At 45.3% G+C, this 12,336-nt stretch overlaps 1 protein-coding gene across 12 annotated transcripts in view; it reads right to left on the reverse strand.

Annotated features, from left to right (window-relative positions):
• The window catches only part of sox6 (SRY-box transcription factor 6), a 162,208-nt gene that overhangs the window by 6,692 nt on the left and 143,180 nt on the right, over positions 1-12,336 (reverse strand). For 7 of the 12 annotated variants that reach the window (XM_080843324.1, XM_080843323.1, XM_080843322.1 and 4 more), the window contains exons 15-17: positions 10,043-10,148; positions 2,135-2,353; positions 217-433 (exon numbers count right to left, since the gene is read on the reverse strand). In XM_080843324.1, the coding sequence (XP_080699450.1) occupies positions 217-433; positions 2,135-2,353; positions 10,043-10,148 (542 nt within the window). The remainder of the gene's footprint in view (positions 1-216; positions 434-2,134; positions 2,354-10,042; positions 10,149-12,336) is intronic. The other 5 variants (XM_080843317.1, XM_080843327.1, XM_080843326.1 and 2 more) reach the window with 2 other exon arrangements.

Consider the following 12,336-nt stretch of genomic DNA (forward strand, 5'->3'; position numbering starts at 1 on the left):
ATTGTGTGTTTATGAATAAGGTTTGCTTAAGTGTCTAAGGAAATAGAGAAAGAATGAGGTAAACACAGACAGAGAGATTGTGTGTGTGGGTATGAATGTGGGGAGAGAAACACAGAGGGGGACAGAGTGTGTGTGAGGGAAGAGAGGCAGTGAAAGTATGTGTATATATCTGTGTGCTGTATGTATCTATGGTGGCGTTCTTCACTGTGCACCTACCCCACAGTGAAGAACTGCCTCATCTCCTGTCTCCGCGACCGCATCATCTGCTTGTACTCGCCGATGCGCAGCTTCTTGCCGTCAATGATGCAGGTGCGCTTCGGCCGGGGCTTGTACTTGTAGTTGGGGTACTTCTCCAGGTGGATCTTGCTGAGGCGCGCCTGCTCCTCGTAGAATGGCTGCTTCTCCTGGTTACTCATGGACTTCCAGCGAGAACCTATAGTCAGCACAACAACAGATGCAATTAGGAGGGGCTCATTTACAAATAGCAATCCATATATCAACATAAATCAAAATAATATAATTGTGTTCCACAAATATTTTAATTCATTTACTTTTACTAAACATAAACATTTACATTACTAAAGATTGTAGCAGTGTTGTCTATTCCAGTACATTTGTGAATCAGATAATAAAGGGTTGTGATTTTGTATGCATCTATCCATGAGCTGACTTGTGTTTTGAAATATTCTGTGAGAAAGGCGAGGCTCCTCTCTGGGCTGGCGGTGTAACTGGCTGCCTACTGCATTAGAGGGAAAACAACAGGCCAGTAAATATCTGCAGCCTTCACTGTATCCCGGCTGACGGGACTTTTAGTAGCCGTGATCTATTGACTCTGAGCACCGTGGGACGAGACCCATTTAGCCCCGTCATTTTTCATGACAAACGCTGCCTCGTGACGGCCACTAAATCCATCTGATTGAACTGCTGGAACAGCACAAGCACTCTGGCTCCTCCGACGGCTGGACGACTGTGTGTTTAAGGTACATGCATACAAAATGACCCAGGTGGTGTGTGTGTGTGTGTGTGTGTGTGTGTGTGTGTGTGTCTATGTGGTGGGGAAGTGCATGTGGAAGAAAACAAAGAAATACTGCAAAAGAGAAAACATCTGTGCAAACAATTTTGAATAATTTGTGCATGTGTGTGTTAAACTAAAGTAAAAAGTACAATTTATTTGTTGAAATAATCACTCATCTCAATATGCCCATGTCCTCTGTGGCTTTTCCACAGTGTATAATTCACACACATGGGCAGGGCTGGGAGGAGAGGGGGAGGAGGGGAAAAAAACTACACTGACGAACATAAAGCATCATTCAGCTGGGTTTGGGCTCGACAGGTCCGGCTCTCGCCACACACACACCCACACAAACACCCACACACCCACACACCCACACACACACACACACACACACACACACTCACACACACACATATTCACACACACACACATATTCACACACACACACTCACACATGGGCCAGTATTCCAGCCCCCTCGGCTCCCGCCCCAGCCTCCTGTCCACCTCCACAGAGTATCAGTGTTTTAGTTGAATGCCGGTCTGTTTCTTCTCCTTATTAACACACGGCTCAAAACACTATGCGTTTATCACTATTGCCAAGAGCCAGACAGCGGTGTGTTTATGCGCAGCTGAGCGGGAGCCCTAGTGAAGGCATCACCACTCTCTCAAGAAAGAAGGGGTGGGGGTAGTGGGGGGGATTTTTTTTTTCATTTCATTGCGGCGATAAAAAAGCAGATACCATAAAAAATAAGATGACGGATGATCTGAAGGGAAGAGCTTATGAAAATTGGCTCTAATTGTGAGTGAGTGTGTGTGTGTATGTTTGTTTTAAACCACAACGGTAAAGTTCAGAATAAACTTTCAGGGTCATAATTTCAATAGTCCCCCTGAAATTGTAATGAATTATGAAGGTGCTGATCTGCTTGTGTCCCTTTCGAGCTCAAATGTTCTTGTTCTAATCCAACGTCTGACTGGCCTTTTTTTTCAATGGAGCTTTGAATTCCTTCATGGAGCAGTTGGCTTATTCTGGAACATGTCGTCATCTTAAATGAGAGGGGAGGGTGGGCTTATACAGATGTAGCTGTAGCAGTGTGATGGATTTGAGGGCTTTTGTCTTACCCAGGATTTTGCTGATGTTGGAGTTGTGCATGTCTGGAAAGGCCTGGAGGATTTTGCGGCGTTCATCCTTGGCCCAGACCATGAAGGCGTTCATGGGCCGCTTGATGTGCGGCTCGTTGGTGTTCCTTCCTCGGGATTCCCTGAAGACCCGCGCCTCGCCTGTGCTGGCGCCTCCTGTTGGCCAATAATAATACTGTTGTGGTTTATCTGCTTTACTCCCTGGAAACACCAGAGCAAGAAGAGGAGAGAGCAACAATGCAAGGCATTAATCTCCCGCCAAACCAGATCCGACATCATCAGAATCGGCCAGACCTGAGGCAGTACCAGAGCTGTGCTACACATCACCAGCGTGGGCCTAACATGGAAACGGAGAAAACTTTTAATTTTCCTCTCCAATAGCCCTCCATCTATGGCACGTAATGTTTTGAGAGCAGAACAAGGAGACATTGAGTTAATCCGAAAAAGCCACCCTGGAGGGTAGTGTCCTACCAAAACCAAGAGAGAATGGCCTTGACTAAAATGACGGGTAAATATTTTGTCTGGGTCTCAGCTAGAATTCGTGCCCGATATTCAAACCCCTATATTTCAGGGCTGACAGTTGTAATGTGGCGGTGATACAGCCAATAGTACCAACCAAAAAAGCAAACATAGCAGAGTTGTTCAAACAAGTGAAATAATATCAAGAGGAAAACTAAATGCGCCAAAATACTATTAAAACACTGGCCTTTATATTGCTTTATATCGCACACACTCACTATCACACACACACGGACGCAGGCACTGGCAGTAGACAGCCGCTTCTCAATCAGGCCATTTACAATCAGCATGAGAGATTAGAGTTTCTGTATTTAACTTTACAGCCGAGTGGAAATGATTTCTGTTTGCATGCGCATTTGCCTCCTTTTATATGTAAGATGTGAAAGAATTAAATAAAAGCTGTATGAATATTTAAACAAACAAAAACATGTTGGTAAACAAGGCTTGAAAAATAAAACAAAAAAATGCCTCCCATATGCTCAAATACATCTTTAATGATCCAAAAACTGGATAAGAAAGCTTGGAATGGCTCATGAATATTTGATCCTCCACATGTGACGCACACTCATCGGGACCCCAGCTCTGTGTCTTGGCACTCCTCACCTGGTTTGATTTTGATTATTATTTCAGCTGATAAACAGAACGAGAAGTCTTAATGAGTGCTGGGGCTCAGTGAAGCATGATTAAAAATATTACAGACGGATGCTTCTCTAGAAAATGTGGCACACGCAAAAGAAAAAGCATCCGGCATGAGGAGCAACAGACGGCGCTTCAGACACAGAACGAGGTCTTCCCTTTTCTGTCGCTTCCACAGGCCTGATCGGCATACTAGAGAACACATGCACACACACACACACACACACACACACACAAAATAAACTGATCCTTGGGTTAGCAAGTTTGTGACCCTGGGTTTAATTGACCAGCAGGAGGCTATATGGGTTTGAACTGAAGTGGTGTACTCTCTGTCGATTGGACAGCCATACCAAACACCTGAATGAATATTCATCTTAGCAGTGTTCAAACTAGCTGACATCATCCTGGAGTATCTGTATCACATACATATACACACCTCGTTTAAATCTGAGGGGCAGCATTACCTGGATCTATAGGCACCACCTCACACCAGTATTCAATGAGGCTCCCCCTGAAGCAGTTACAGATGAGAGCACATCTGTTTGAAGGGCTGCTGAAACCTCAGCCCCACACAATCACACGCCAATTTCATTCACCGTTCAGCTCTCTTGGCCCGGTGTTTTTTTTTCTGTCGTTTCCCCCCCCCCCCCCCCTAGAAAACAAACGGCACCCCTCTCCCCAGATTCATCTGTGCCGCGCCCTGCCGCGCTCCGAGCCATCAGGAATGCCAGGATAATACACTGCCGCTCCCGCCCAGAACCAACCCCCACAGTACATTAATTTCATTTAGCACGCACTCACTGTACAGGATGAATTGATTTCACTTTGTTTGGTTTTGACAGCCATGTTTATTGTGCAATGAAATGTAGTGTGGCGTGGGCCTGACAGTATCCATCAACGCGGGGGCAATCTGCTGACTGCCAGGCCAGATGAAGGCATTCATTACCTCGCCAGCGGAAAAAAAAAACGCTCCACACCACTCTGACACGACAGCCACTGTCTGCTTGCAGGAGGTGTGTGCTTGCGTTTGTTTGTGTGTGTGTGGGGGAGTGTGTGTGTATGTGTGTGTGTGTGTGTGTGTGTGTGTGTGTGTGTGTCTGGCAGGGAGGTTGGGAGGTAGAGGGATGGAGCACTCTAATTTACGATGCCCCCTGTGCCATTACTTTAACACTGACACTGATTCAGCAATTTATATACTGGCATGCATGTGTGTGGGCAGAGGTGAGCATCTTACAAGCAGGCAAGAAACATACACATGACAACACAAACGGCACCATCGGGAGGAGAACCATGCCAGGCTGGCTGCTTCGCCACTAGTTTTGCACATACCACAACACATGTGGGCAGAGCTACTGTGTGTGCACGTCTGTTTTCTATAGAGCCACCGTCCATGCTGCTGGGACCACCAAGCATCCCCCCCTGACAGTACATGGCGACCTCTAACCCTGGAGCCGTCTAGCGGTAGACCATAGTGTCAGTGGTTGGGACTGCTGAGCGGGCCAGGCTTTGCTCTGGGCTCTGAGTGGCTCTGTGTGGCTCTGTCACACTAACAGACAGACAAACAGGAAGCCAGGCAGGGAGGCTGAATGCCGCTGACAGGAGTCTGGCCCCGGACTCCTCGTTGAGCCCCTGCGTAGTCCCATTGTCTCAGCGCGGGAGGCAGCAGTGGTGGCGACAGCAGCAGAAGCAGCAGCAGCAGCAGCCCCCCGGCATGAGCTTTCAGACACGGGTGGTCCCCCCCACACCCCTTTCACCCCCCTTCCACAATCATGATCTGCCTTAATCAAAAGCAGCCAAGGAGCTGGCAGCCCCGTCTCCCACACAGCGTCACCCTGCATTCAAAACATGCAATTTACAACCGGCCCCGCTTTCCATTACCCCCTCCCCCCCTACCCTCCCCTCTCCTTCCCATGTTGTTGCTGTTGTCCAATAAAGGACGACCAACCTAGCCCTGAAACTAACAAATTAGCATTCATTGATGTGTCATGTTATTTTGTTGTTCTAATACAGATTCGAGAAGGCATCTAGTTAGGTGTGTGTTAATAAGTGCAGCTGTTTAGTGATGCCACAGGAGCCTCCTGGGGGGGTGTTTGGGGAAGGAGACCCAGGAGGCTTTTAATTGAGTTTATTGTGATTTATGAGGCCTGGTATGTGACATGTGGAATCTCCGCTTAATTTGTCCCTGTTGGTGAGATATTTGGGCACAAAGCAGAGGGAGGCTGTGTGAAACATAGGGCTGAGAGACAGAGATATAGAGAGAGAGAGAGAGAGAGAGAGAGAGAGAGAGAGAGAGAGAGAGCGAGTGAGACAGAGAGGGCGGTATATAGAAGGAGAAAAAGATAATGCGAGAGGGAGAGACATAGGGAAAAAGAGAGAGTTGGGACAGAATCCAAGCAGCCCATCACACCTGCGTAGTGCAGGCCTGGACTCGACTGTGTATTGAACAGAGCCAAAAGTCTCTTTCTTTTTCTCTCTCTCTCGCTCCCTCTCTATCTCTCTTCCTCTGCTTTGTTCCGCAGGCACCCACAGTCTGTCTGTCTGTCACACAAGAATCCACTCAGGAGGATTCGTTCAGGTGAACAAGCAACAATCACGCAAGCCTGCCAGGCCCCATCCCTGGGATCAAATGAGATGCCTCTCCATAAAGGTGTTTACGACTGACAATACAGGCTTCTTCTCTGGAGGGGGATCAGGCGGGATTAATGTGCGTGGACAGATATGACACAATGCTCGCCGCTCCCCATTCAAGTCACTGCTCATATTCAGGCAATTAAACCATTACAAATTACAAGTGATTTAAGCCCTACTTAAACACGCCAATCTGTGTTTCTCTTCAAGTTGGGTGTTTTTCTACTTGGTACATAGCACATCTCTGTATATGTGAGTGTGTGTGTGTGTGCGTGTGTGTATCATGAGCTCTAAACATGCTTAAACTCGTATGGAGCAATCATTTTAGTATTTAGTATCTCACCTGGGATGCCAGAAGGTTTTAGAGAGTATGTTGAAATTCTCCTTAGGCTATTTGTGTGAATCATGTAACATATGACTTATTATAACATTAACCTATTACCTAAGTAAAACAAAAAGCACATATAGCTGCAAGTGGCAATGAGGGGGCCAAGCATTGATGTCATTATGTGAAAGGTATGGCCATTAGCACTCACAGCAAGTTATATGTGAATTAACCAAGGAGTGACCAAATTATGAGGTCACTTCCTGTGGACTTCCAGTGGGCTGTACGGATGAATGGTTTTCAAAATAAAACATCCGTCTGATAAACTGTCGTGAGGCTTTTTCTGATTTGTCTGTGCCAAATTTGATTTGAAAATTCGACAAGGTTTGTGGCAGCTGAAATGTATTTAAATCCAATATGGTGGCCACATAAATTTGGTCAACATGATAGGTTGTCATGTCTCGTCTTAGGGATCTCTCAAGATGTAACCACACATAACAACCACTTTCAGAAGGGCAAAACAACAAAAGGTATTTTGGATTTTTTGGACAACCTCATGAAGGGGTCCCAAGTCCATATACCAAGTCTGCTGTCAATATATCAAACAGTTGATGAGATATGGCATCGCCTCCTGTTTAGTCACTTCACTAACCATTTTAATTGGATATGATAGACTAACAGTTTTGAAAAATCACCAATAACTTTCCTGTTGCTTGGTCTCGTCTGTAGAAAATTTGGTGAAAATTGGGCAAAATATGTGGCCTGTGAATTGCATTGCCCCTCTACTGGTGAAAATAAATGTGCCCCAAACTGTGACCTGTTGGTGGCGTTAGAGCACTCAAGGCACATGCTACTGTCTCCAGTAAGTGTGTCATATTTCATAACTTTTTCTCATATGGTTCTAAAGGCTGCCATAGACTCCAATGGCAAAAGAAAGAAAATGTATAAACACATTGGGTTCACATATACATATATTTAAAAACAATAAAACAATTTAATTGTTGCGGCTACACTAATTTGGTTTATTGTCATTTCTCTTTAAAGAGCTTATCACAGAACATATTATTTTTCAGAAGTCTGGGAAAATAAAACAAGTTTTACATGTCTACACTTTAGCTCCAGGGGAAAAGAAGAGGCTGTGAATTCCCATGGCCCCGACTAGAGAGAAAAAAACAACAACTTTTCCAAATGATTACCTCGTAATAACTCAATGATGGCCCTGCAGCATGACAATAAATAACTGAACAAAAACAATAACAATGGGGAAAAGGCCCTGCCTACTTTAAATAAATAGCTAACCCTTACCTCATCAACAGAGGACTTACAGCTAATCAATGCCTACCCTTTCCGACTGGACTGATATTGTCAGAAAAAGTGCATTTAGATTAGCTTGGTTTCCTGCCCCAGGGAATCTTTCAATGCTTCTTTTGTTTTACTGAGTCCTCCTGTGATGAAGGCAGTTTAAACAAATGCACGACCCAAGTGCCATAATGCCTCTACGTTGCCATATGTGAATGAACAAAGGGGGCCATACTAAAGCCTTTGTGGTATTTGTTAATGTTTTTCATCTGAGCTTAAAAAGACCTTAATGACTTTGCGGTGGGCTAATGCATGTGGCTCGTGGCTTTACGAAATGAAGGAAATTCTATCTATTTCCATTGCCAGCCACCATTTTCCAGCGTCCCTCGTTAGAACTTTGGCAGCTGTTAATTTGGTTGCTGCATGCTTCGCAAATATTAGTTTAAGCAACCTTAAGCTTTTCTGTGAGTTACAGTGACGACAAGAGAACGGCTGTACCCAAACTATTTTTCAATGCTGCACTTCTTTTCTGTACTAAGGCTGGTGTTCCAGGGGATAACTCTTCCAGTGAGATGTAATTTACCTCCTCTTGAAACTTAGAGTGAGAGAACACAGCTGAATACTTAACACTGCTGGGGCCGTTCTCGTCAAATTCAGATACTCTGCTTTGCCATATCTATCTTACCTTTCAAGGTATATTGAACATACCAATACTTTTTGTTTAAATAGCTTAATATGTTTTTAAATGTTTTTGTGATACAAGACAAATATTACTAATATGTTCAGTTACAATATTGTAGCATTTAAAATTATATAACAAATGTAAAATGTTAAAAGTGGTTTTGTTTTAACAAATTCTGATATTATGTACCCATGTATGATACACAAATATGATATGTTCTCATGATCTGCTTACTTGTTGGTTGACAGCATAATATTTTAAGAGTGGCTTCTAGGAGAAGCATTCCAGGGTGCGACTCTCCAAAGCAAACACGTTTCATCTCTTCCGATGCGGCATAAACACATTTTAGGCCTGTTTTTATGTGTGAGAGCGGTGGGGGAGGGACGCATCACCACGAACCGCCGTTCACATCATTCATCTGTGTTTTTGCCGGCGTGGTCGTTGCATCAGACAGATATATTTGTGGGGAGATGGGACGGGGTGGTGACGGCACTTGTGAGCTATGCGCTCACCCCTGCCGTCTGTCCACAGCACCAGGAGAACAACCTCCGTGGCCCCCGGCCCAGCACCGGCTCCCTAATCCACCTCCTGCCACAAACTCACTACCTTGACATGTCTGCCATCACGCTTCGCTCCTCCTGACACCCCCCTATACATGAAAAGGCACCACTGGGGCCCCCGTTCCACCTAGCTGCTGTGCGCTCTCAATCCCTTTCCTGACTCCCCACAGACCCTCAGAAAAAAAAGGTTCCTATTGGGAACCAACCGAAGGCTGAAGCTCAGACAGGCAGGGTGGGATGAGCTCCAATGTGGCCTGAGAGTGGAATGTCCCACAAACTGCATTTCTAATTCTCTATGCAGACATTTTCATGAGAAGCGGCCCAATTAAATAAATCATCCCCCACTCTGACGGGGCTATAAACAAGCCGATTTGTTGTGTGAAAGTGGTCGCATTATTTTCTGCAAAACACAATTCAAGATTGTGCTCCCAATCTTGTTTTTTTGTTTTTTTATTTTGCGTGGCCAGTCTGCGAGCTGCTAGCATTGTCATGAGAAATCTCGCTGTCTTCCAAGTTTGTCACTTAAAAAAATGAGTCAGGAGCATGTCTTCCCCACTGGAACACCGAGTGCCATGGAGACAGTGACAAATATTTACGTCAGACAAATATTGGCATTGGGGAACGTTCCCTTGCTACTGTTTGCGCATCAGGGCCACAAAGAGAAGTGACGCTTTGTCACGCTAGTGCTATCAGAATTTACACCTCCGCGCACAGCACCTCAAACAAGCGCCAGTAGCAGTGTGGGCCAGGCGTGGAGAAGGCCCAGTTTTGTCCTCGAGACCCTGTCCTCTGAACACTTACCTGTGAAAACCTTCAAACAGTACTCCAATAACCTCTGTCCAACCTTACACAGACACACACACACACACACTCACACACACACATCCCAGCATACTGCCACCTCTGATACTGGAGGAATCCAGCACAGGCCTGGTATGTGGCCCGTCCTACTTTAACTACTCATCAGACTAGCTAGGGTTAGGGTTAGGCTTCCTGAGGTCCATGGAACCAAAAGGAAAAAGGCCACTTAAAGGCAGTCATTCCACGGGTTGAAACTTACTGGGAAATGCCCACATTTTTGCAGTACAATTCAGTAAAAAAAAAAAATAGACCTGGAAATAATGTGCTATGACACCAGTAATTGTTACTAATAATGACAGAAATAAAATATGTTAAAATAATGAATGATGACGTGAGGTTTTTTCCAGGCAGTGAGCAGCGTCAGTGACAGGTTTACTTACCATCTAGATCCTCTGGTCTGGTAAGATCTATGACTCTCTGCCCGATTTTGCCATCTTCTCTGAGTTTCACCAAGGGATGAGTCAGGCTGTCAAAGTGAGACCTCTCCTGCAAAAACAAAGGCATACAGATTACTCCATGTGATCAATTACATTATTTAATTACACCCAGAGGTACACGCTGCATCAGTTATGTTTCTTTGCCACTATTTGATTTCTTAACAACACACTGTGCTTTGACAAATACATTTTCATCCAATTTTGACCATGTTTTTATTTAGTCAACCCCATTATCTGAGGTATTAGAGACATGACTTTGAAACGCTAATAGTCCTTTAGATTGGATTCCCAATACACACACGTGTCACCTAAAACAATGGAGCAAGGGACCACTAGCAGAGAGGACTAGGGAGGTTTTTTCCCTTTTTTCTTCACCTCCCTCCCTCCTTCCTTTTTTCCTCTTCCCCCCTCCGGTTATCTTTGTCGGACAAACCCCGGTCTCCAGTGCCCAGAGCTCAGAGCCCAGAGCTCAGTGCCGATCATTTATTCAGGGTTCATGCCTTAAAGAACACACCGTGTTTTCCCTTTTGTCATGTTGCTTTATGCTCAGATTAAACTTGGCATCATGTTGTACTTGACGCACAATGAAACCCTGTCATTCAGCGCTGGGTGACAATATTAAATGTCATGTCCGTGTGCATTTACAGAATAAAATAACAGCTTTCGGGGGCCCTCTGAATAGTCTCTGCACATTACACTTAATGTATTATGCAGGGGGAGAGTGCCGACTGCTGCTCACTCCATTGTTAAATGACCTAGTTCTGCAGTGAATGCACAGGGCATTAGCAGAGGGGCTGTCTCCTTCTCTAAAGACTGAAGTAGGAGATGGACACTTTGACTCGGCATGATACAAATAATCTCTCCCCCTCAGATTCAGCTGGGGGATGCTAAAAGCAGGCGTGCTGCTAGGGCTCGGAGGAGAGCGCTTGTTTTACTCCCAGTGTGAGTGTTCAATCTTCCTGCTGCCAAAGGTGTGTTGCCTGTGTGCCCTAAACACTGTCTCAGCCACCCACCGCACCTCGCCCCCTCCCCTCCCCACCCCCCACCTCCCATCTCTCAGTCTCCTGTCTTTTTTTTCTTTGTCGTCTTTTCTTTTTTTCCCTTCAGGATGCCTATCACATTCAGACACTCAGGTGGGCTCCCAACACAATGGTAACAGCTCCCCTGCCACACATGCAGACACTGACACCAACACACACATTAATCTTTCAGCTCCGCTGTTTTCTGGGGTTTCTTTTTGTTTGTTTTCTGACGGCGTCCCCACTAGGGAGCCTCTGTTTTCCGCTACACAGCTTTGCTACGCTCGCTAGCACAGCTGAAGATGTCAATAGCTCATTTACATTAGTAATGCAAAAAAGGTTACCTTTGAGGTCCTCATTTTTATTTTAAAAGAGTTTTGTCACGACTGTTTCATCCCCCCTCATATTCAAAACTTCAATAAAGCTTTACACCATTAAACACACACTGTTGATTAAGCGGATCTCCAAATTAAATTGTCTAAACTGAACATGGCATGAGAAGAACACGACAGAAAAATTAACAGGGATTGAAGTTGTTCACTGAACTCTGATCTTCCACATGTGTGTTATCTATTCAACCATTACTCAAAAAAATGGACAAAATACAGAGGAGGAAAGTACTAGCAATTTACCCTCACGCATCAGGGAGCAGTCATTATTTATGGCCACCTGAGTGATTCTGATGTACAATTAACCACTACCTGCTTACTGGCCTGTCACTATGCACTGCCTCGCGGGCCCTGCTTTGCCTACTTAAGTGTTTTCTAATTATGATATACGTGGCAGTCCCTGGCGAGAGGGGTGCGCTTTGTAAAGATAAGATGTAGCGCCACGCACATGTGTCTCGTGGTGCCACACACACTCAACGCGAATCGTCTGGGCCCCCGCAGTATTCATCACCAGGCCACATTATTGCACTTAATGAAAGAGGCTCAGCGGACTGATGACAAATTGACGGATGTGCGATTAGCCGGACAGGCTCGGCGGAGCCTGCAATGCTTAGAGGACTGTTCGCTGGGGAAGACTCGGTCTTCAAGGGATTGTGTGTGTGTGTGTGTGTGTGAGAGAGGGAGAATTTGTTTGAGTGTGTATTGTCTGTGTGTATCAAAGTGTGTTTATGGGATATATCTTTGTGTAGATGTGTGTGTGTGTGTGTGTGTGTGTGTGTGTGTGTGTGTGTGTGTGTGTCTGTGTGTGTCTGTGTGTGTCTGTGTGTCT

Source organism: Sprattus sprattus (assembly GCF_963457725.1).
Source record: "Sprattus sprattus genome assembly, chromosome: 8".
NCBI lineage: Eukaryota > Metazoa > Chordata > Actinopteri > Clupeiformes > Clupeidae > Sprattus > Sprattus sprattus.